This window comes from Heliangelus exortis, chromosome 18 (genome assembly GCF_036169615.1).
Source record: "Heliangelus exortis chromosome 18, bHelExo1.hap1, whole genome shotgun sequence".
NCBI classification, from domain to species: Eukaryota; Metazoa; Chordata; class Aves; order Apodiformes; family Trochilidae; genus Heliangelus; species Heliangelus exortis.
The window spans coordinates 1,704,499-1,726,153 of record NC_092439.1 but is presented as its reverse complement, the minus strand read 5'-3'; the positions used below and the strand labels follow the sequence as shown (position 1 = coordinate 1,726,153).

The following is a 21,655-nucleotide window of genomic DNA, read 5'->3' as shown; positions in this document are numbered from 1 at the left end:
CCATCCCTCTCTCAGCCTGGTGACCAGTTCCCTGCCACCATCCCTGGCAACAGTGTTTAGGAACCTCACAGTGCCTGTGACCTCACCATCCTCACCCAGTCCCCAGGGGACAGAAGGGATGGGGAAGCAAGAGCAACTACAACATCCTGGACAGGTTCCTTTGACCTCAGGCCCATCATAATGGACACCACACTATTGACTCAGCTTGGCTGGCTCCTCCTGATCTGGGCCAGTGGCCTCCTCCTGTTCCTGGCAGTCTGGGCTGAGAGGCAGTGCTGGTGCAAGCACTCCAGCAAACAGCACCAGGTAGGAGGAAGGCTCCCAGGGAGATCTTCCCATAGAGACCACGCAGCCACAGGGCTCCTGGCCTCAGGAGAGTTGGGGCTGGCTGGGACCCACACACAGTGGGTCCCTGAGGTCACTGAGCCAATGCTGCTGTGCCCATAGGTCACTCCCTGCAGCCTGTGGAGGTGTCTGGCAGAAGCCCACGACCTAGGTGAGGCCATGGCTCTTTGCCTGTGCTAGGGACAGCGTGCCCAGGTGGCCACAGTCACGGCCCCATGTCCATGAGATGTGGCTTCCTGCAGAATAAGCCCCATCCCAGGGCCCTGGGGGAGTCTGGTATCTCCTGTGTCATCAGCTGTCCCTGCTGTGTCCTTCCTGGCCAATGACTCCTGCTGGGAGGAGGAACAAGGATGTGGGGCTGGTGTGTTTCTCCTGCTCCCAGGGGTGATGACTGCCCCACTCCCCAGCACAGCTCCCTGGTGAGATATTCTCACTCTCCACACGGTGCCAGGACACTCCAGGGATCACACCAACCTCTGGGGCTCCTGCTGTCCCAGTTGCTGCCCAGAGCTGTCCCCTACCCACCCACAATTGAGCCCCTCTCCATGGCACTGCTCTCAGCCTCTGCACCCCCCGGGCTCTGTTGCAGGCAAGAAGGCAGCACTGCACGGCTGTGAGGTCGAGATCTGTGATGGGCAGGGCAGGGCCCTGGGTCGGTTCCTGTGCCACGACCTGAGCTGTGTCCCTTGCAAAAAATTCATCCAGAAGAGGAGGCAGCATCTGCGTGAGGCACAACAAAACCCCAAGAGCACCCAACACCCCAGCTGCCCTCCCTTGCGCCGCTGCAGGCGGCTGGGGGGACAGGGCAAGCGTAGGAAGCTCCTTGCCCAGCACAGGGACCAAGCCCACGTTTTGGCAGAAGCCCCAGGGCCACTCCATCAAGCCACAGCTGACTCTGAAATCCAGCTTGGTAGCCAAGCTGAGGAGCTGACAGAGCCACTGCCCTCAGAGCTGGAGAGAGACGTTGGCTACCGGGCCAGTGCGGCGGCAGCCACCTACCCACCCCCCCGAGCCAACCCGTGGCTGTCTGATGATGAACCCTCAGAATAACCAGCACAGCCTGGAGACAATAAACTCATATTTCTGACCTTACCACACGTGTCAAACTTGCTTCATCAGCAAAAAAACCCCCTCAACCTCCTCAGTGTTTTTGCTGGTATCAGAGAGGGGTCACCCTGAAGGGGGAGGAGGATTCCAGCAACATCCCAAACAAGACACCCAACCAGTAGTGAGGAGAGAGAGGTTTCAGTACTAATCCCTGGGATTGTTCAGCATGGAGAAGACAAAGCTCCTGGGAGACCTTAGAGCACCTTCCAGTGCCTGAAGGGGCTGCAGGGAATCTGGGGAGGGATTTTGGATAAGGGCCCCGAGTGATAGGGCAAGGGGTAACGTTCCCACAGCCGATTGCTGCTCTCCTGCTCTACAGATAAAACACCAAACACTCAAAAAGCTGATGAGACCCGAAAGGGAAAAGCTTCCTGAGCAAGTCTGATCCCATAGTCCCAGGTTTAGCAACCAGAATCTTCAGATTTACAAGGAAACTGAGCATGGCAGCTCCTTCCCCATCCCCACGCAGCACCCACAGCAGTTTCTGGGACTCTGAAGAGCAGATAAATGTCCCCAGAAGCAGAATGGTTCTCCAGCCAGTGCTGAAGTTTCTGAGCCCCTTTTTTTGAAGTGCAGGTTGTCACTTTTTTGTCCACATCAGGACATGTCTTGTGATTTGTCAGTGGCTTTGGAATAAACACGTTTTTTTTAAAAAAAATTTCCACTGCCACATTTCAAGAATGACAGGAGAAGCTGTGCAAGCATCTGCTGCTCTGCTCAAAACAGGTAAATAATCCCTGTTTGGCAGCAGAGGACTTCTGATCTTTGCAGATCACATATTTTATGGAAATAAAACATGACTCTAAGTGTCCTGTACCATAGGTCAGGACACTGAACTCTGTGGGAAGCTCTTTTGCAGTACAGCTGCATGGGTGGCCTAACTTCTTCATTCTTGACTTGGAAATTTAAGTAGTCTCGGATGGACTTATGTGCATTTTCTTAAGCTGAAGAAATATACTTCTTAAAAAAACCCAACCAAAATAAATCAAAAGAAACCCCCAGAAAATTCAGAACATATTACATCCTAGAGGAAAGCTCTGGTTGACTCTTGAACAGGCTGACAGCTGAGAATGGGTCCAGCTTAAATTATTTCCACTGGTTTCACATTAAGAATGTGCATTTTTTTGCCACTAAGATGCAGGTTCCTGCAGGAAAGCCATCAACCCTTTACACCAACACAGCAACCCCAAAAAAAGGCCACTAAAAAAGACATCCTTGACATCTGGTTTTAGTAAGGAGTGGTGTACAAAGCCATACAAGTTATTTAACACCAGGCCCAATGGCTGGAGTGACGTGCCCCAGGTCCAGCTCAAGCTGGAGAAGTTTATCACCCCAGCACAGGGCCTTGTAGCCAAGATACACAGATTGCTAGCCACAGGGGGGACTGCACAGCACTGCTCTCTGCACATCATTTTCACCTTTTGCCTGGGGTTGAAGCCCTGTTTGGGAGTTATGGAGTCACAGAGACCTAAAGCACAGGCTGCCAACCTGCAGTCTGCCAACACTGAGAAAAGCCAAGGTGTTCCTGGGCAATGGCCACCAAATCCATGACTCCAAAGCCTTCTTTTCCCCCCACTGACCATCATCTAGGAAATGAAGGAGAGCCACCAGCACAGGTGACATCAATAATGTGTGGGAATTGATTTGCATTGATTTTGAAACACCTGATGCAAACTGTGGCCTGATTGTGCCCGCTGGATTCTTGACATACTGGGTGAAAATACACCTCAACTGATGGCCTCAAATGATGGCAGAGAAGCCTTTTCTCCAGTCAACATTCCACAAAGGATGTGCTGCTCTTTTTTTGCAGGAGCACTGCAGAAAAGTTGCTTTAGTACAGGAGAGTGTGTATCCAAGTGTGCCCACAGTTCCAGTTCTCAGCATTCCTGCTCTAGGATATGAATCCAACACCTGTGTCCAAGGCTGAGGCTCTCATCTCAGCACATTTCTCTGTGCTTAGTGGAGAAAAACATTACCAGCTGAAGCCCTGCTCTCCTGTGATTGTGTCCTAAAGCTGAGACATCCAGTTGGCCTTTGGGAGGTGGACACTTTTAAGGAAGCCCAGAGAAGGAATTTCTATACCAGAATCCAACTTTCAGGTGGCTGAAGTCGGAGAAGATCAACCCAATTTCCAGAACTCCAGGGGATGCCAGAGGCAGAGATGTTACTGTCTTGTTAAAGCAGTTCTTATCTGTCTGTACCCTCTACTTAGGGCATTTTTAACTTCCTTGTTCCTCAGGCTGTAGATTAAGGGGTTCACCAAGGGAGTGAGGATTCCATAGAGCATGGAAACCATCCTACCCTGAGTAGGGGAGTAGGTGGAGGAGGGCAGTGCATATGTGCCAATGGTAGTGCCATAGAAAAGGCACACTACAGTCAAGTGAGAGCCACAAGTGGAGAAGGCTTTGTGCCTGCTCTCAGGAGACTTCATGTGCAGGACAGCCAGGAGGATGTAGGTGTAGGAGATCAGAGTGACCAGAAAAGCACTGCTCCCCAGGAGCCCAGCAACAAGAAGAATCACCACCTCCCTGCTGGAAGTAGGTGAGCAGGAGAGGGCCAGCACAGGGGGAATATCACAGTAATACTGATCAATTTTGTTAGACTCACAAAAAAGGAGTGTAAAAATCATAGAGGTGTGCAACAGGGAGTTTAAGAACCCTACCACCCAGGTGCCAATGGCAAGGTGAGCACAGAGTTTCATGTTCATGATGTTCATGTAGTGCAGTGGGTGACATATTGCAACGTACCGGTCGTATGCCATGAGAGCCAGGAGAAAAATCTCTGTGCCTACAACATCAATGAAGAAAAACAACTGGAACATGCAGCCAGTGAATGAAATCACCCTGTTCTCCAGCAGCAAGGCCTCCAGCATCTTAGGCACAGTGACAGTGGGACATAAGATGTCCAGTAAGGATAAGTTGCCAAGGAAGAAGTACATGGGGTTGTGCAGATGAGTGTCTGTGCTAATGGCAACGAGGATTGTGATGTTGCCTGCCATGGTGGTTAAATAAATGAGCAAGAAGAGCACAAAGAGAAGAAAACAGACTTCTGGAGCATCAGAGAGGCCTACAAGAACAAATTCAGACACTGTTGATAGGTTGGCACTCTGTGTCTTATCATTCATTGTGGAAATGGTTGCAGAGGTTCACCTGGAAGAAAGAAGCTGTGATTTAGTCAAAACTGTATTTCCCTTCTGAAGAGTCTGATTTTTTTTTTTTTTTAAATCTGTTTTGCAGTTTAAACACACTGGAATGTGTGTATTACCACACTCAAAATTTAAGTTTTATTCATATAGACCTAATGCAAATGGCAAAGTATAGGTATTAAGCTTAATAGTGATTAATCAAAAAAAACTTCATGCAAGCCACTTTCTCAGACTGAAAAGCTAAAAGCTGAGGACAGAGACACCTCCTCTGAGGTGGGGAGTTTGGCTGACACAGCCCTGAACAACCTGACAGGGCTTTGAAGGCATTCAGCCTCTGAGCAAGGCAGGTGGAGTACAGATCTCTGGAAATCCTTTCAGCATAAATTATTTAGTGATAATGTCATCACCAAAAGGGTCTAGATCACTAGCAGAAGTAAAACCTAATTTTAAGCAAGTAATGCTACCACAGAAGAATTAAATCCTTGGTAATCAACAGAGATGTAACATACCCCAGATGTATTTTGGGTTTTTTTCAGCTTTATCCAGTGAGATATAAAAAGATAATCTAGATATCCAAAAGATATAATCTAGTATCCAAATAAAGACTTCTCTCCTTTCTATAAATTTTATCCTATAAACTTTCACAAGAATAGTAGGACCTTTAGCACCTAGCTGGACTTTTTCCACCTCCTCCTTCTAAAAGAAGTCTAGGAAGACTTGGCATTGAAGGATCTTTTCATCTACCCTGAGTTACTACCCTGATCTCAGTACTCATGGTAATGATTTACCTGGTCATGCTATAGAGAGATAAAGCAAAGTTTGGCTCCAGCATCTCTGTTTGCAGCCTGGAATTGGATTATCAGATGGTGTGACTATTGTTATATTCTCATTTGTAAAAAAATACAGATAAATTAAATCAGATGACTATGATATCCTGTCTGAGGAAAGATCAGCTGTTATCTCCAGTGCTCACAGAAGCTTGCTTCAAGCTTGAGGAGGACTAAAGCCCTGATATATAAGAAATATCTTGGTTGGCAGAAATAAAAGGCACATAGTGCTTGAAATAATAGCATCACTTGTTCTCAAAACGAGGAACTTACTCAGGTGAAGCACAGCAGAAATTTAACACAGAAATACTCACTGCTACAAAGAGCAATTACTGGTAATATATGGTCATCTGTATCTCCAAAAAATGTGACTATCCTTTTTCTTCTTTCTACTGCTGCTTAGAATATCTACAAAAAATATTTCACTGTTGAGTCAGGAATATCAATCTGTTAAGGAAGTGATGGGTCCAGACTTAGGAGCATAAGAATCTTCATACAGGCAAAAATGCAGGCTTGACTGCAAGGAGAAGCACCTCTGGAGGTTTTATAAACATGAGAGGATGTATCTGGGGAGGAGTCTCTCTGAAGCTTTTTTGGATGCCACTTTTATCACATGAGGCTCTTTTTCAGCATTTTGTCAGAGGGGTGAACTCTCTTCCCCCTGAATTCTTTGATTCCTCATGACTTCTCTGTTGACTGCTTTAAAGGGTTGTGGTTTGGTACTTGAGTCTATTCCCAGGAAAAAGATACAGATGGTGTTATTCTCCCTAGGTGCTGCCACCCCCCTTTCAGGTGCCAGTCCAGGTTACTGAAGTTTTACATCTCACAAGAGCCCAGTGTGCCAATTCCTTTAAATTCAAGCACAGCCTTAAAATAGCTCGATCAAAAATTATTTTCAAACCAATTTGTCTTGCTCTGGAGCCTGAAGTCATATTACACATATTGGGTGAAAATAAATTTAGCAACAGGACATACCTTAGATGAGGGCAGAGGTAACAGTGTCTTTGCAGGGTAAAGAGCAGAACTTGAGCCACTGCTGGGGGGTGTTTGTAGAGGTGTTGTAAGGGCAGCTAGGACAGCACCACGTGCCTTCCAGGTTGGTTTGATGCAACCTTTTCCTTGTGTATGGGCCCTACAGACATGACAGAAGGTAAATCACTTGTGAAATCCATGCAGATGTGTGCCCTGGCTTAAGAGGGAATATAAATTACCAGCACTACTTGGAAGAGCTGACAAATATTCCCCTCTGCTTCCAGAAAACATCCATGCATTATGCAGTGACTTAGGGGTGCACATGATTCCCTCTGAGCCCTTCCCTTTCCAGGATTATCTGCCCATAATTGCTGCTGCCAACCAGAATGATATTGTCTGTCAGTCATTCTTAAAGCCTGGCTGCTGTTTGCAGTGTGTGACTGCTACAAAATTAAAATTTTTACATATATGGCAGAAAACCTGTCGGAGGTCTCCAAGGGTTACAAAGCACAGACCTATCCTGCTGGGGCTGGAATAAACTGACATGGTCCAGAGCTTTCTCTGGTGGCCCTAGGACCAGACATCACACTTCCCATGAAGTTTTGCAGCAGGAAGAATGGACCTAACGTTTTCTTTAATAAGCCCAGATGCCACAAAGAGAGACAATCAAGAGCTCAATCTCATCCATAGCTGTGAGAACAACCAGGACTGTCCCCTTCCATCTTCCTGCTCCGATTTCATGCCACTTCCACTGCCTGACAGGGTCCCATCTCTCGGTTGAGCAGCCACAAGAGGGCAACACTTGATGCAAAATCTCAGCTTCAAAGCACACCACCCTCCCTCAGGGTCAGACAACCCAAACCATTTTATTTTGACCATTTTAGTTGTGGGATTCCCAAGCTTTGGCAAGTCTTGAGCTCTCTAGCTAGGGATGCTAAGCATGAGCCCAGACTGCTCACAGACTTGGTTGCTAAAATGCTCTTTTTTCTTTTCCTTTTTTTTTTTTTTTTTTTTTTTTCCATAATGACTCTCTTATGCTTCAGACATGGGGATAAACCCCTTTTCTTCATGCTCAACAGGGGACAATCCCACACTGCAACTCACATTGTAGGTAGGCCCCACACTCACTGTCAGGTTCCCTGGCAACGTCCTCTCTTCCAAAATTACATTGGGGATTTTATTCAAAACTTTATCCCAGGTTCTGGTAGGAGGGAGGAGCCAGAAGTTTGCAGAGCAGAAGCCCTGAGACAACTCTGGATGAGCCTTCTCTTTGCCAGGAACCCTTTCTGAGTTTAATTTTTGCTGCATGGCACCTCACAAAAGGGATATTTGAAAGCAGCTCTATCCAAGCAGCTTTAAAGCTGTGCAGTGTAGATGATCTTCTTGACCCATGGTCCTTAAAAAAAATTTTAGTCCAGGATCTCTTCAGTTTTATTGGGATTTAACAAAAGTACACCAGAGATCCTGGCAGTTTGCAGAGGACCTTTTCTCTCTTTTTTTTTTTACCTTTGAGACACCTCTTTCACTGCCTCCCAGGTGAGGGCAATAATCAAACCTGAGCATAAGCTCAGAGAGCTGCTAATTTCCAGGAGAGAAAGAACTTGAGATTTTAATGATGCACAGTGGAGCCAATTTAAACACCCTTACAAACTCACCTGCCAAGTTGCACCTCTGCAATTTGTCAGGCACCAACTTTTTAACAGCATCTACTGAGGCCTTATTAAAAATCATCCCAAGCTGTTTCCTGGAGAGAAAAATCAATTCTATTAAATTGTTTATCATGAGACACAGGCTCCCCAAACTACGTGGTGTTTGCCTTCCTTGTCAAAATCAGTGATTTTTTTTTTTTTTCCAAGTCAATACATGCAATTATCTGCATAGTGTTTCCTTTCTAGTATTAAGGTCCATAAGTTTTCCCTTCTCTTACCACCTTTGCCCAGTGTCCAGCTGAGCTGCTCCAGTTTTCCATCACAGCCACCTCTGCTCTTTCAGCCTGCCCTCACCCCCATGCCCACCAGATGTCCTTGAGAGAGCTACATTCCCCTTTATTTTCAGTTGATAAACCTTGCCTGCTTTAAGACTGAGACATTCATACAGAATTATTTACAGAACAACCACTTGAATTTCACTGTATTTTTTTTTCTCTTCTCCCTTTGTCATGGTCCTCCACCTTTTAAAAAACATTCCTGGATTTACTATTTCTCCTGTAACATTCAGTGCCAAGTGCAGCACAACACAAGCACCAAGAAACCATTTATAATGGATGTACCCAGTTTCTGGGGCTCTGGGGAGGCCAACAAGCACTTTGCAGGCTTTCACTGAGAGGATCCAGGTAACAGGGACTGACATACAGCAGGAGAGCTCAAAAATAAGGAAATATCCCAGAAATATCTAAACCTGGAGTTGTGAAGAGGTTGCCCACCACCTCCTCAAGCTTTGAGATACTTGGCCAAGGGCCACTTACACTCTGCAATCCTCTGCTGGCAGCTCTGACCTTTTTCTGGACACAGCTCTTGGTTATCTCAGACACAAGTTTACTCCAGCAGCTTCTATCAGGCTGAAGGTGTTGATGCCCCTGATTTATACCTGCTGAACAAATGAAGCAAATCAAATTAACATCAGCTGAATAACTGGGCTAGGGCTCTAATTAGTCTTCTACTGATTTACAACACCTGAAGCCTTTTCCACCATTTTGAGGATTCTTGCTCAGTTGAAACATACCCTAATTGACCTATCACTCTCTATATGATGTTACTGACTTGCTTGTGTGAGACTATGAACATTTTATGAAAAGCTTTAAAACCCCTGCAGCCTTATATTTGTAAAGAAAACCCTATAAACAAAACCTCCAGTGTTCAACTTCCCTGTAGCATCACTGTCTGCTTTTAGGTACTCCTGACACCCTGTGGCAAAGCCCAGAAATAGCACGTCAAGAGAGGGAGAAAATTGTCCTGGATTTATTTCCTTGAAAATTCTGATCCCACACAAGTGAAACTGTTAAGAAAGTTTCGTTTTTTCCCAAAATTTATTTTAAATATGATCATTTTCACATACCTCCATAATGGGAAGAGCTTCTATGTTGAAGATATTTAACTTTGTGCTATTTATTGTTTCCTAGTTGTTGATAATGTTTTGTGTTACACTGTATTGAATGCTGTATTTTTGCATTAAATATTAATGTGGTGACAGGAAGATATAACACATTCTTTACAAATAGTTGAGTCTGATGTTAGGTACCAGCTTCAGCCACAGCTGTCCCAAATTATTCCAAATGATGGATAAGCACCTTGATTTAGCTCACCCAAATCTTCACCAGAAGTGAGTCCATTGGTCTCAGCTTTAAAATAAAAAAATGAAACCACTTCTTGAGCACTGTTCATCTTCTCTTAGATAAGACATGGTCATATCCAGAGATCTTTGTTAAGCAGAAGGAAGGTCAGACAGGCAATGCAAGTGAAGGTGGTTGCTTCTGAGATGACATTCCCTACAGCTAAAGTGTAGGAAACAAAACCCCACACTTTGTCCTTAAAACTGGGGAATCAGAGTGACTGAACATAAACATAATCCCTCTGCTCTCTACTGTATCCTGAAATACTGACTGGGTCAAGTATAGTCATGCTACTCTGTTGGGCTAAGGCAGAAAGATCTTTGATATATAATACATACTAAGGTAAAAATAAAAAAATAAATTAAAAAAAAAACCCAGCTCTACCCAACTAATTCTTGCTTTTTGCAAGAGGAAATTCAGCAGTTACATCGTTTCATAGGAAATTTGTGTTCTTCAGGTCTTAGCAGTTAGTGGTGAAAGACCTGCTTGGTATTTCCAGTTTCTCCTTGGCAACAGACAGCAAATCATTCTGTCACAGCCACTGTCCCATCCTGCCAGAGCAGTGGATTTCAACACAGGCAGAGCTGATTGCTTTCCGAGTTGGGAAATAACCTCAGAGGACATTTCAGAAGTTCTTGTCTGAGCCAAGCTGTGTAACTGCTTGGCAGTGCCTCAGATAAGGACTGGGTTACTTGCCTGATTTCCCCACTGACCTTTGATTCCTTGATGTTTCTAAATACACATCAAAGTTTCATTTTTAACCTAACTATTGTTTTTCTCTTTTTTTTTTTTTTTGAGCTGCTTTTTTATGTTTTTACAGTGCTGGGAGTTACCGTATCCTAGTTCCACATTATCCCAAAATGATGCTTTGCTAAATTTAAGCCCAGTTTTAAATACAAACTGATTTTGGCTCTGTTATTTCAGATGGTTCAGAAAATGCCTAAGAAGAAGCAGTCCAAAACCTAAGAAACACTCTGAAAATTAAGAAACCTCAAGGCAGTCTCACTGTGGACAGCACAGTCTGGTTTTCCACACATCTGATGGTTTCAGAGCTGAAGGAGAGGAGATTATTTTCTCTCACAGACAGGTTAGAAAGAGGAGTCACTGATTCTCCAGAACTCCTTTCTAACCCCATTTTTGTGGTAACAGTGGGTAATATCTTAAGAAGGGATCTGAAATGTTCTTTAATAGGTTGTAAGCACATTCCATGGCAGAGAAATGGCCGTGGTGATGGGAAGAGAACATCCGTTTTTATGAGAAACAGAGAAACATCATGGCAAAAAACTGTAGAAAAGCAAAGACAAGACAGTGGGGGGGAGAAATGACACTGATAGAGATCTCAGTTGTTCAGATCTTCATTGTTGTTCAATATCTTCATTGATGATTTAGATGAAGGGATTAAGTCCACCATCAGCAAATTCACAGATGACACTAAGCTGGGGGGGAGTGTGGATCAGCTGGAAGGCAGGAGGGCTCTGCAGAGGGACCTGGACAGACTGGAGAGTTGGGCTGATTCCAATGGGATGAGGTTCAACACAACAACCCCATGGGGAGCTCCAGGCTGGGCACAGAGTGGCAGAAAGGGAGCTGGGAGTCTGGATTGCCAGGAAGCTGAAGAGGAGCCAGCAGTGTGCCCAGGTGGCCAAGAAGGTCAATGGCATCCTGGCCTGGCTCAGGAACAGCGTGGCCAGCAGGTCCAGGGAAGGGATTCTGCCCCTGTGCTCAGCCCTGGGGAGGCCACAGCTTGAGTCCTGTGTCCAGTTCTGGGCCCCTCAGCTCAGGAAGGAGATTGAGGTGCTGGAGCAGGAAAAAGTCCATAGGTGGACTAAGGGGGCCCAAAAAACAGCTAAGAAGACCAATGAAATCTATAGGTCTGAAGAAACCAAGGTCAGGTAAATTCCTTAACTGGAAATAACCATTGTTTGGGTTTCAGATATTGCCCTACGTGTTGCATTCCAACCCCTTTCCCGTGCCCTGGGATCTCCCATTAATCTGCAGGAAAGTAACTCCAGGTTTGCTGCAAACCCAACTTGTCTCAGGAGACTCTGCAGCTCTTCCACAACTTCCACATGGATGCCTTGACCTCGTTATTCCTCAGGGTGTAGATGAGGGGGTTCATCACTGGGCAGATCACAGTGTAGATCACACAGATGTGCTTGTCAGAGGGGGAGGCAGAAAAGGGACAGAGATAGATGAAGATGCAGGGGACAAAGAAGAGGGTGACAACCAGCACGTGTGAGCCACAGGTGGAGAGGGCCTTCCAGTGCCCCTCAGTGAAACGGACCCTGATTGTGACCAGGATGAAGGTGTAGGATGTGACCAGCACCAGGAAGCAAAGCAGGGAGATGAGGCCACTGTTGGAAGCCATGAGCCACTCGGTGACATAGATGTCCGTGCAGGCGAGACGAATGACGGGGGGCACGTCACAGAAGTAGCTGTCAATCTTGTTAGGGCCACAGAAAGGGAGCTGGATTGTGAGCAGGGTCTGGACAATGGAGTGGAGGAAACCCCCTGCCCAGCAGGCAGACACCAGAACCCAGCACACTTGCCTGCTCATGAGGGCTGTGTAGTGCAGGGGCTTGCAGATGGCAGCGTAGCGGTCGTACGCCATCACCGTCAGGAGGAACATCTCTGAGGCCCCCACAAAATGGAGGAAAAAAAGCTGAGCCACGCAGGCTTCAAAGGCAATGCTCTTCCTCTGAAAGAGGAGGTCCACCAGCAGCCTGGGAGAGGTGACAGAGGTGCAGCAGATATCTATGAAGGACAGATGGCAGAGGAGGAAGTACATGGGTGAGGACAGCTTGGGGTCACTCCTGACGGTCACAATGATGAGGAGGTTTCCCAGCAAAACCATGGTATAGGCCAGGAAGAAGAAGGTGAAGTAGAGGACTTGTAGCTCCCTTTTCTCAGAAAGCCCAATGAGGATGAATTCAGTCACCTGGGAGAAGTTTCCCAGTGCCATTGCTTCAGCTGGGGCTTCCATAGCACAGGTGTGGAGTTGAAGTTATGGGGCTGGCCAGGATGAGACAGGGATGTGCTACAGCTCCAGGGCTCCTGGATGATGAGAGCAGGATACATTTACTGCTGTTCTGCCTGCTTATGTCACATCATAAATTATGGTGAGCAGTCTTTGCAAAGAGCACTGTCCACCTCTCTCCTTCTGCCTTCCAACTCCCTTTTCAAGTTTCTGGCCCCTCCACACTGACCCTGACCCCTCAGATCTCTCTGTTTTTCTGCACAGTGGTTGATGTGGCAAAGTTTGTGCTCCCCTCGTGTCAGGAATCACATCCTACTCTCACAGGAGAAGAGCCACGAATTCTGGAAAAATGTCACACTGTCCTTTTACCTGCTGGGAGTGTCAGGATGGAAGCAAATGCTGTGTCTACAATCCAGGGCCATTCCATGTTCTGCTCCTACTTGCATTCCTCTAAACTGACAGGAAGGTTCTCCAGTTTGCTTGACCACTCTGAAACTAGAAATACAGGCACAGAAAGCAGGTCTGGGAGGTTTTTCACTGGCATCTCCATTGAGGAACAGCAGCTCTTTAGTATCTGGGGTGCTCTTGCTGGTAGCAGAATATGCTCTCCTGAAAAAAATGTGTTTTCTGACTCAGCAGAAGTTGAAAAACTCTGCACAGTTGCTCTACCTTTTTGTGGCTCAGAGTATTTTTTGAAGTTCTTCAGCAGAGAAATTCACTCACTGTCTTGTGGAGGTTAAAATACGACCAGCAAAGATCTGCTCAATTTCATTTACAAACATACCAGGAAATTCTTCATCTCCTCATTTCTGCCTATGAGTTTTTAATGCAGCAAAGGAGAGAATTGCTAAGAAAGCAGTGTCTGTTTTTCATTTATGCCTCTGTTGCCTTTTACTAATAGCCTTTTACTTCCCTCAGGTCCTGCTCTATTCCTTACCACTTCCTTGTAGTTCTCAAACACTGCTTTTCTTTCCCATCAACGGAATTGACTTCAGGCAGAATTTGGAATATAGGTCTGCAAATCACATCACTAGTTTAGAAATTATCCTGGGTTTTTTCCTCTCTGTCTCTCCCAAGAGCTCAGCATTCTTCCAGAAGGGGGGAACTCTCTGTAGTGATCCCTGGTGTTGTGTCACCCAGAGCCCTGCAGAACTGGCATCACAGCTTGAGCACAACACCTCTGCCTCCCTGCACAGTGGATTAAGAGGAATAAACACCTTAAAGGTGTGACTCAGTTTACCTGGATCATTACACCACAGTGAGATGACTTGGACCACAGCAGCCAGACCATCTGAACTTCAGGATAAATGGAGAGCAGATACCTGCCCCGTGCTACCATGCAACCAGCACTAAACAAAGCTGCCTGGAAGGATCCAAAGGAGAAAAATGTCACAATAGTATTTAAATTTGGCTGTATGTTTTTCAACAGATTATTAAACCTTTCTCTCTGCCTTTCACACAAACAAACACAACCACACAAGGGTGCTTTAATATGCCATGGCTGATACAAAGAGCATCAGAGGAAGAAAAGGTTACTACTGTACCCAGTTAGAAAATGTTGATACAACATGAACTTTCAAGTCCCAACTCCACAGCATTTGTTGTCTGAAAACCTTTTTCAGTCATTCACTCCAAATTTCTTTCAAGTTATTTATCTGTCAGATCAGGGCATTTTTTCACTCTTCTTCCTCCTGCTTGTAATTACCATATCCTTGTTCTTTTCTAAAGTTATTTGTTGCATAGAAATTTGTTTCAGGTTTTCAAACAACTTTTTCTGTTCCTGACAGGCTACAGGCAAATTTCACTGTGATGATATCAATGTCCCATTTTTTTCCTTTAGGCAGAAAGAGCCAATAAGGCAACACCTCCACAGCTTTCTGAACTGACCTCTGTGTTTTCTGCATCTTCTTCCTCCCTTAAGTCATCCCAGTACAACCTATAAATACTCCTGTAATGTACTGGGTGCTAAACAGAGGTGAAAAGTAAGTTTTCTGCTAATGGAGTTGGACCTGTGAGAACTGGATCATTACCAAACTCCAAACATCTACCCAAGGGCCTTATTAAACAATTTGGGTTGTTGGGTCCCTTGGTGTGCAATTTATGACAATTCTGCTACAGGTTTGGGAGGTGAAAGGAGTAAACTCTTCCAGCAGGGAAAATCTAGATAGGAATCTTGGTGACTACACACCTTGTTTTTCTCTCTAGCAGCAGGGAAGATAAACCTTCCTCTCCTGTCAGGCATTGCTCCCACTTTCTTGTCCTTTTCTATCTGGAAATATGGAGAAATTTGTTGAATTAGCAATTCTTAAATTTTACTGTCATTGTAGGACTTGTTGCTGTATTTCATTTCCATGAGTGGTCAATTTCTATTGTAAGGACATCCTGTTCCTCTCCTTCCCTTCCCAAAATATTAGTGCCAAGAGAAGTTTTTTAGAAAATTCATGCCTTGACTACAGTCCCTCAGTTTGCAGCAGAAGAGCATTGCCCCCAGTCATAAGATTCTTGGGGCATTTCTATGGCAACCAAATGAAAATGTCAACCAAACAAAAAATGTTTTTATTAAGAAGATGAGGAACATTTCCCCCATTGATCTAAGAACTTGGTTGTGTTTCAGTCTGAAGAAATCTTTAATCTCCTACTTCCACTGAGATACCAACCCCTGAGATAAGATTAGAGCACTAGCTCTGGAGTGTGCTGACCAAAACATGAAATTTCACTCAGTGTCTAAATAAAGCTCTGAAAATTGTTTTAATTATTCCAGTGCTCAGGCAGTGTCTGTGGTCTTTAACCATGCTTGGGTTGCTCCTCTGATAGATGATGAACAAACTCAAGGCTTGGAAAGGTGTTAGGCAGCAGAGCTCCTTTAAATGGGACTGAGCCAAGCAAAAATAGCCATAATTTGAAGTTTATTGTAAAGGAGTTTTTTTTGGAGCTGGATATGAATTTGCATGTCTTACACTTGTTCTCACAGACAACTTAGGTTTGAGGAACCAGGGGCAGGAAGGGGAATATAGAACTTTCATCAGAAAGTACCAAATAAGTGAAAATTGGGGACATTCAGACTCAGCATTGCTAGAAAGCTTTTAGCCCAGTGAGCTTTTAGATCATGGCACTGACACTGAGGTTGCTCTGCTTGGAAAACATTTTTAATATTTATATATTGGTATTTATTTACTTGCTGGTGTTTCAGTACAATTTATTACCCCTCCCTGTCTGAGGGAGCCATACTACAATCTCCTGCTTTTCTCATGGTCCTGTTTTACTATGAAATGAGTACAGTCCCTCAGTTGTAGACACATCCTGTTAGCACATCAAAATATATGAGATAAAAGCTGCCAGTGCTGTGTCCTACTCAAAGGTTTGTTTACTCTTGGAAGCTTGGTGCCACCATCACTCCTTTGTGCAGAAATGAAGGAGCTGCTACTCTCCAGAGCTTTTAGGAGCTAGGAGGAAACAACAACTTTTCAAAATACTTGGTTGTTTTTCCTAGTGCCTGGAGAAGGCTGGATAAATCCCTAAGATACAGCTATGAGGAAAATGTCCCAACATTACCCACATTGCTCAGGTTTGGCAGCTGACAACAGCCCCACATAAAACCTTCAATTTAATCAGCTGAAAAGCTGTGCTGGAACCACAGCAGCGTTACTGGAAAGTCTCTCCTGAACACTTCTCTTTCCTTTTCCCTGGTTTCCTGAGCTCACATCATCTTACAAACACGTGCTGTGTTGCTTCGTTCCCCTCTCCCCTCCACTTTTCTGCTCCACAAAGTTTTCATGGCATTTTTCATCTCTTTATTTCGGAGGGTGTAGATCAAGGGGTTGAGCATGGGTGTGATGATGGTGTAGAAGACAGACACCACCTTGTCTGCTGAGAAGGTGGCAGAAGGGCGCAGGTAGATGAAAATGCAGGGCCCAAAGAACAGAACTACAACAGTGATGTGGGAAGAACACGTGTAGAGTGCTTTGAGACACCCTTCAGGAGTGTGAGTCCTCAGAGAAACCAGAATGACAGCATAGGACACAACCAGGACAACAAAAGAGCTGAGGGAAATCACACCACTGTTGGCAGCCACGGTGACCCCAATGATGTAGGTGTCAGTGCAAGCCAGCTGCAGTAAAGGGTGAACATCACAGAAGAAGTGGTCAATCTCATTGGGCCCACAAAAAGGGAGCTGAATGATCAGCAGGGTTTGCACCACTGAGTGCACCAACCCTCCCAGCCAAGAAGCTGCCACCAGCCAGGCACAGGCAGGCTTGTTCACAATAGTTGTGTAATGGAGAGGCTTGCAGATAGCAATGCAACGATCGTAGGCCATCACTGTCAGAAGGAAAATCTCAGTGCACCCAAAGAAATGGCCCACAAAGACCTGAGCTATGCAGCCCCAAAATGAGATGGTCTTCTTCTCAACAAGGAGGTGATAAATGAGGTTGGGAGCTGTGACAGTAGAGTAACCAATATCCACAAAAGACAAGTAGCTCAGGAAGAAGTACATGGGAGAGTTCAGCTGTTCACTTGTCTTTATAGTCATGATGATAACCAGGTTTCCAAGAATGATGGTGCCATACAAGACTAAAAATAATAAGAAGAACACTTTGGCTACTGTCTTATCTTGTGTCAGTCCATGGAGGATGAACTCTGTCACGTTGTTGTTGTTCTCCATAGACACTAAGTAGACAGGACCTGAAGTATAGAAAAGAGACACCAAGTAGGGCACTAGGCATGGGACAGTCTCAGTACACATGCAGACTGACCACTGGTATGTTAAATATTAAGCATATATCCATTTAAAGTCAAAGCTTCCCTCCAGAAATAACAGGTGACACCCAAACCAGAATGTATCATAAGCTCAGATTGTTCATTTGAGGAGGGTGGTAGAAATAATACCCCCAAGAATCTTAAATCTCACCTTTGCCTCTTTTCAAAAAGAAGACAAAGTACCAGGTCCCCTTCAGACCCACTTTCACCCTATAATATTGATTTGGAAACAAAAATGGACCAGAAGAGACAAAGTGGCTATAATTCAAGTCCCAACATTTTGATCATGGCCTGAGGAAGGTCTTTATACAAGCAGTGACTCTACTTTTCAGTCCTCTAAAAGGACTAAGGACTAAGCTAAAGGACTGCAACAAAGCTGCTCCTTTTAATCTTTCTGACTGAGATAAACCTCACAGAAAGAGCTGGCCTGTGTTTTCTTGGTCCACCTTTCTTACAGCACCTGAATGAACTAATCTTGAGCTAATTTGCATTAATGGTGCATTAAAAGAGGTTTGCATACCTCACCCAAGTCCTGGATTTAGTGTGGAACACCTCATAAATACACCTGTAGTGACACTGGTGTGACAACTGCATGCCTGGTGTCCCTCCTTTACTCACAAACATCCATGGATTCACCTTTGCAGCATCCCCACGCAGTGCACAAGTATCACTGGTGTTCACATTACTAATGGGGACAGAGGTGGCAAATTATAAGACCTTGTTTGTGATATTGGTAAGCTTTTTGGGGTCTGAATTCTATCTGACAATCACAGGGCACTCAGTTCTTTCTCTGAGATCTCTGCCTCACCTTCTTGCTACTAGAGAGGCAGAGGAAAGGCTCTTAAGTGTCTCCATCCCTGCCTCCATGCTTCTCCATGAGCATAGGGAGAGCACTGTGGGGAAGACAAAGTGTGTGTTGTGGCATGGGATGTGCTGTCACCAGCTCCTGAGTCCTCTCTGTAAAACTGATAACATCCTTTTGACACATCTGTCTGGAAATGGCATCTGACTGGGGGGGAAAAAAAAGAGCAAATAAGACACCGACAGAAATGAAGGCTGAAAAATCTGTCACTGGGGTATTTTGAATTCCTAAAATGGACCTCCCAAAAGTCACCCACCAGAAGTGCCTTGAAGGATTTCAGGTATGCTTGGACAAAACAAAGCATAATATCAGAAAACTTACTCTGTTCATATCTGCCAGTCCCCAGGAGTTCACCTGCACTTCCTCCTCTGGTGACCTCCTCTGACCACCCGAGGTGGTTTCAGCAGAATGTCTCAGCTCCAAGTTGCTGCTTAGATGTAGTGAAAGCAGCCCTGCCAGATCTGAAACCCCCAGCACCTGAAAAGAACAGCCTGACTCTCTGCCTGCACTGCTCATCCTGCAAGGAACACCTTCCCAGAGCACCTGCAAGAACAATCATCTCTCACAAGATGGGGAAACTGGAGCAGAAATATTTAAAGTAGATCACACAGCAGAAGCACAAGACTGCCAAGAGTAATGAGATCCCAAAGGCACACCAAGTTTTGTCAGAAATCATCAGTAGACAAGGAGCTAAAAATGGGATAGTTATTAGGGTAGTCTCTGAAGAGTGCTGGTGGAGTGTGGTCATCTAGACTGTGACATTGCCCATGGGTTTGCTGCTTTGCTTGTTTGCTGGCTGGCATTTTATGCTCTGCAAATAAATAGGCTTTCTTTACCATTGGGCAGGTATTTCTTCTGGAAGTATTTTTGGCTTAAATTAGCATCACACCTTGCTAGGTTTACATTCCCCTTCTCTTTGCAATCAAAGATTATTGAAGTAAAGGCACAGGACATTTTTGTAAGTTCTGTTTTCTGTCCTAAGCGAATATTTCTCATATGCTTTTTTTTTTTTTCCTTATTAGCTTGTTCTTCCCATGGCATGTTGATAGCATAAGAAATACCACAACTGTGCTCTAGACTGCTACCTGTCAGAGGTATTTGCTGTACAAATTTGAAACAAGGAGTAAAAAAGGAAATTATTCAAATATTTAAAAAGGTTTGTGGTCAGTCCTCACTGCTTACCAGGTACTTTTACTGAGAGAATTCAAAACACAGAATCAGTGCTTTAGCCCAAGTATTAAGTTCCTATAAGAATCCTTACCAAAGCCAAATGTTGTTTTCAGTGACACCTTCCATAAGCTGTGGTCAAGTATTTGCTATATTAGTCTAAGAATTAAAATAGAAAAGTCTGAGGCAGAGCTGGAGGTTAAAAGGGGTGGTTGGAAGGATGGCATCAATGACAGGTGGAGGAAATAGATAATAGATACAGATATAGAGAGTAAATAGAACAGGTTGGGTTGGAAGAAACCTTCAAACACCATCTACACCAAACCACATCTTTCATTAGATCAGGTTGCCCCAAGCCCCATCCAACCTGACTCTGAACATTGCAGAAAGGATTTGTTGCACTGGCAAAGGAAAGGGAGAAGCTTTCCCTCCTGCTGCCACCCAATATCAGAATTGTAATTTCTAATCCACGGGTTCAAGACACCACAATGTGGTTCTCACACTTATTGTAAGCAGAAAGGGGCCTCCCTCCAGCAGAAGGTCTTTCCCAGCCAAATGGATTACAGAGAAGATGGACTTCATCTAAATGTTTATACCTAAGTAATGGGATGTTTTACCTGGACAACATGTTGAGTATTTTTAATAATATTTATTTAAACACTGGTGTTGCAGTCAGTGCTTGGGAGCACTCATTGACAAGAGAATAGGAAGGGAATGCCTGCTTGTCACAGAGTTCACATCTCTCAAATCAAAAAACAAACCTTCAGTGTCTTCCTAATGACAAAAGGAGCTACCAGCAAGCTTTTCTTTGAGAGGCAGTTCCTTCAGAATTTTCACCCAAGAAATGACAGTGGAAGATGCTTGATTTTCCCCCACCCTTTGGAAACGTTACCCCAGTTCTACACCTTCCCTTTTTCACTTCCCACTTTTCTTCTCCACAGCTTTCTCATGGCATTCTTCACCTCTGCATTTCTTAGTGTGTAGATGAGTGGGTTCAGCATGGGGGTGATGAGAGTGTAGAGCACTGCCATGATCTTGTCCTCTGACAGACTTCTGGATGGACGGACGTAGATGAAGACGCACGGCCCAAAGAACAGAACCACCACAGTGATGTGGGACCCACAGGTGGAGAGAGCCTTGTGCCACCCTGCAGATGTTTGGCTTCTCAAGGAAACAAGGATGGCAACATAGGATGCCACCAGGGCTAAGAAAGAGCTCAGAGTCACCATTCCACTCCCGGTGACAATAACAGCGCCCACAGTGTAGGTGTCAGTACAGGTCAGTTGTAGCAGGGGGTAGACATCACAGAAGTAGTGGTCAATTTTTTGAGGGCCACAGAAGGAGAGGTGAGAGATGAGAAGAACCTGCACTATGGAGTGCACAAAGCCTCCTACCCACGAGGTGGTGACCAGCAGGCCACACACTTGCCTGGTCATCAGGGTGGTGTAGTGAAGGGGTCTGCAGATGGCAGCGTAGCGGTCGTAGGCCATCACCACGAGGAGGAGGATCTCTGTGCAGCCAAAGAAATGCACCCCAAAAAGCTGTGCCATGCAGCCCCCAAAGGAGATGGTTTTCTTCTCAACAAGGAAATCAGCAATCATTTTGGGAGCTGTGGTGGAAGAGTAGCAGATATCTACGAAGGACAGGTAGCAGAGGAAGAAATACATGGGAGACTTGAGAAGCTGACTGCTAATGACAGTGATAACAATGAGCAGATTTCCCCCCACAATAATCACATAGAACAACAGAAACATCACAAAATATATTTTCTGCAGCCCTGGATTCTCCGAGAGGCTCAGAAGAATGAATTCCTTCACACTGCTTGCATTCTCCATGTTAATCAGCTGAGTGGTGATGGGCAATGTACAGCCTAGGCATATGGAAAAACAAAGACAAATGATTCATCAAGTGTATTCATTATAAATAATGAGTTATTTATCAGAGGTACATGCATGCAGGCTAAGAAATATATAGGATTAGTGTTAAGTTTGTGAAGTGGGATTTTTGTTTGGTTTTTTTTTTTGTCTTTCCCCTTTAGATACTTTATTTTAAAATTAAGTTCATGAGACTTCAGCTGTGTCTGTCACTGCACTGAGGCAGCTGCACTCTGGGATGGGTTCCTCCATCCTCCTCCTCCAGGATTTTGAAGGACTGGATCTATGGCTGGTGT

At 45.0% G+C, this 21,655-nt stretch overlaps 5 protein-coding genes across 5 annotated transcripts; 1 reads left to right on the top strand and 4 right to left on the bottom strand.

The window, feature by feature from the left end:
* Positions 1 to 76: 76 nt before the first annotated feature.
* Positions 77 to 1,437, top strand: LOC139804858 (uncharacterized). Its single transcript, XM_071762576.1, has 3 exons — positions 77 to 306; positions 448 to 496; positions 935 to 1,437. Exons 1-3 carry the CDS (start codon positions 181 to 183, stop codon positions 1,393 to 1,395), a joined length of 636 nt encoding a protein of 211 aa, XP_071618677.1. The 5' UTR covers positions 77 to 180; the 3' UTR covers positions 1,396 to 1,437.
* Positions 1,438 to 3,291: 1,854 nt separating this feature from the next.
* LOC139804854 (olfactory receptor 5V1-like) lies at positions 3,292 to 6,526 on the bottom strand. Its single transcript, XM_071762565.1, has one exon. It carries the CDS (start codon positions 4,574 to 4,576, stop codon positions 3,617 to 3,619), a length of 960 nt encoding a protein of 319 aa, XP_071618666.1. The 5' UTR covers positions 4,577 to 6,526; the 3' UTR covers positions 3,292 to 3,616.
* Positions 6,527 to 11,524: 4,998 nt separating this feature from the next.
* Positions 11,525 to 12,761, bottom strand: LOC139804476 (olfactory receptor 4E2-like). The gene has a single exon (XM_071761738.1). The coding sequence runs from the start codon at positions 12,705 to 12,707 to the stop codon at positions 11,760 to 11,762; it is 948 nt and encodes a 315-aa protein (XP_071617839.1). The 5' UTR covers positions 12,708 to 12,761; the 3' UTR covers positions 11,525 to 11,759.
* A 3,524-nt stretch (positions 12,762 to 16,285) lies between these two features.
* Positions 16,286 to 17,375, bottom strand: LOC139804493 (olfactory receptor 4S2-like). Its single transcript, XM_071761759.1, has one exon. It carries the CDS (start codon positions 17,359 to 17,361, stop codon positions 16,399 to 16,401), a length of 963 nt encoding a protein of 320 aa, XP_071617860.1. The 5' UTR covers positions 17,362 to 17,375; the 3' UTR covers positions 16,286 to 16,398.
* Positions 17,376 to 20,131: 2,756 nt separating this feature from the next.
* LOC139804646 (olfactory receptor 4S2-like) lies at positions 20,132 to 21,448 on the bottom strand. Its single transcript, XM_071762105.1, has one exon. It carries the CDS (start codon positions 21,318 to 21,320, stop codon positions 20,385 to 20,387), a length of 936 nt encoding a protein of 311 aa, XP_071618206.1. The 5' UTR covers positions 21,321 to 21,448; the 3' UTR covers positions 20,132 to 20,384.
* Positions 21,449 to 21,655: the final 207 nt, after the last annotated feature.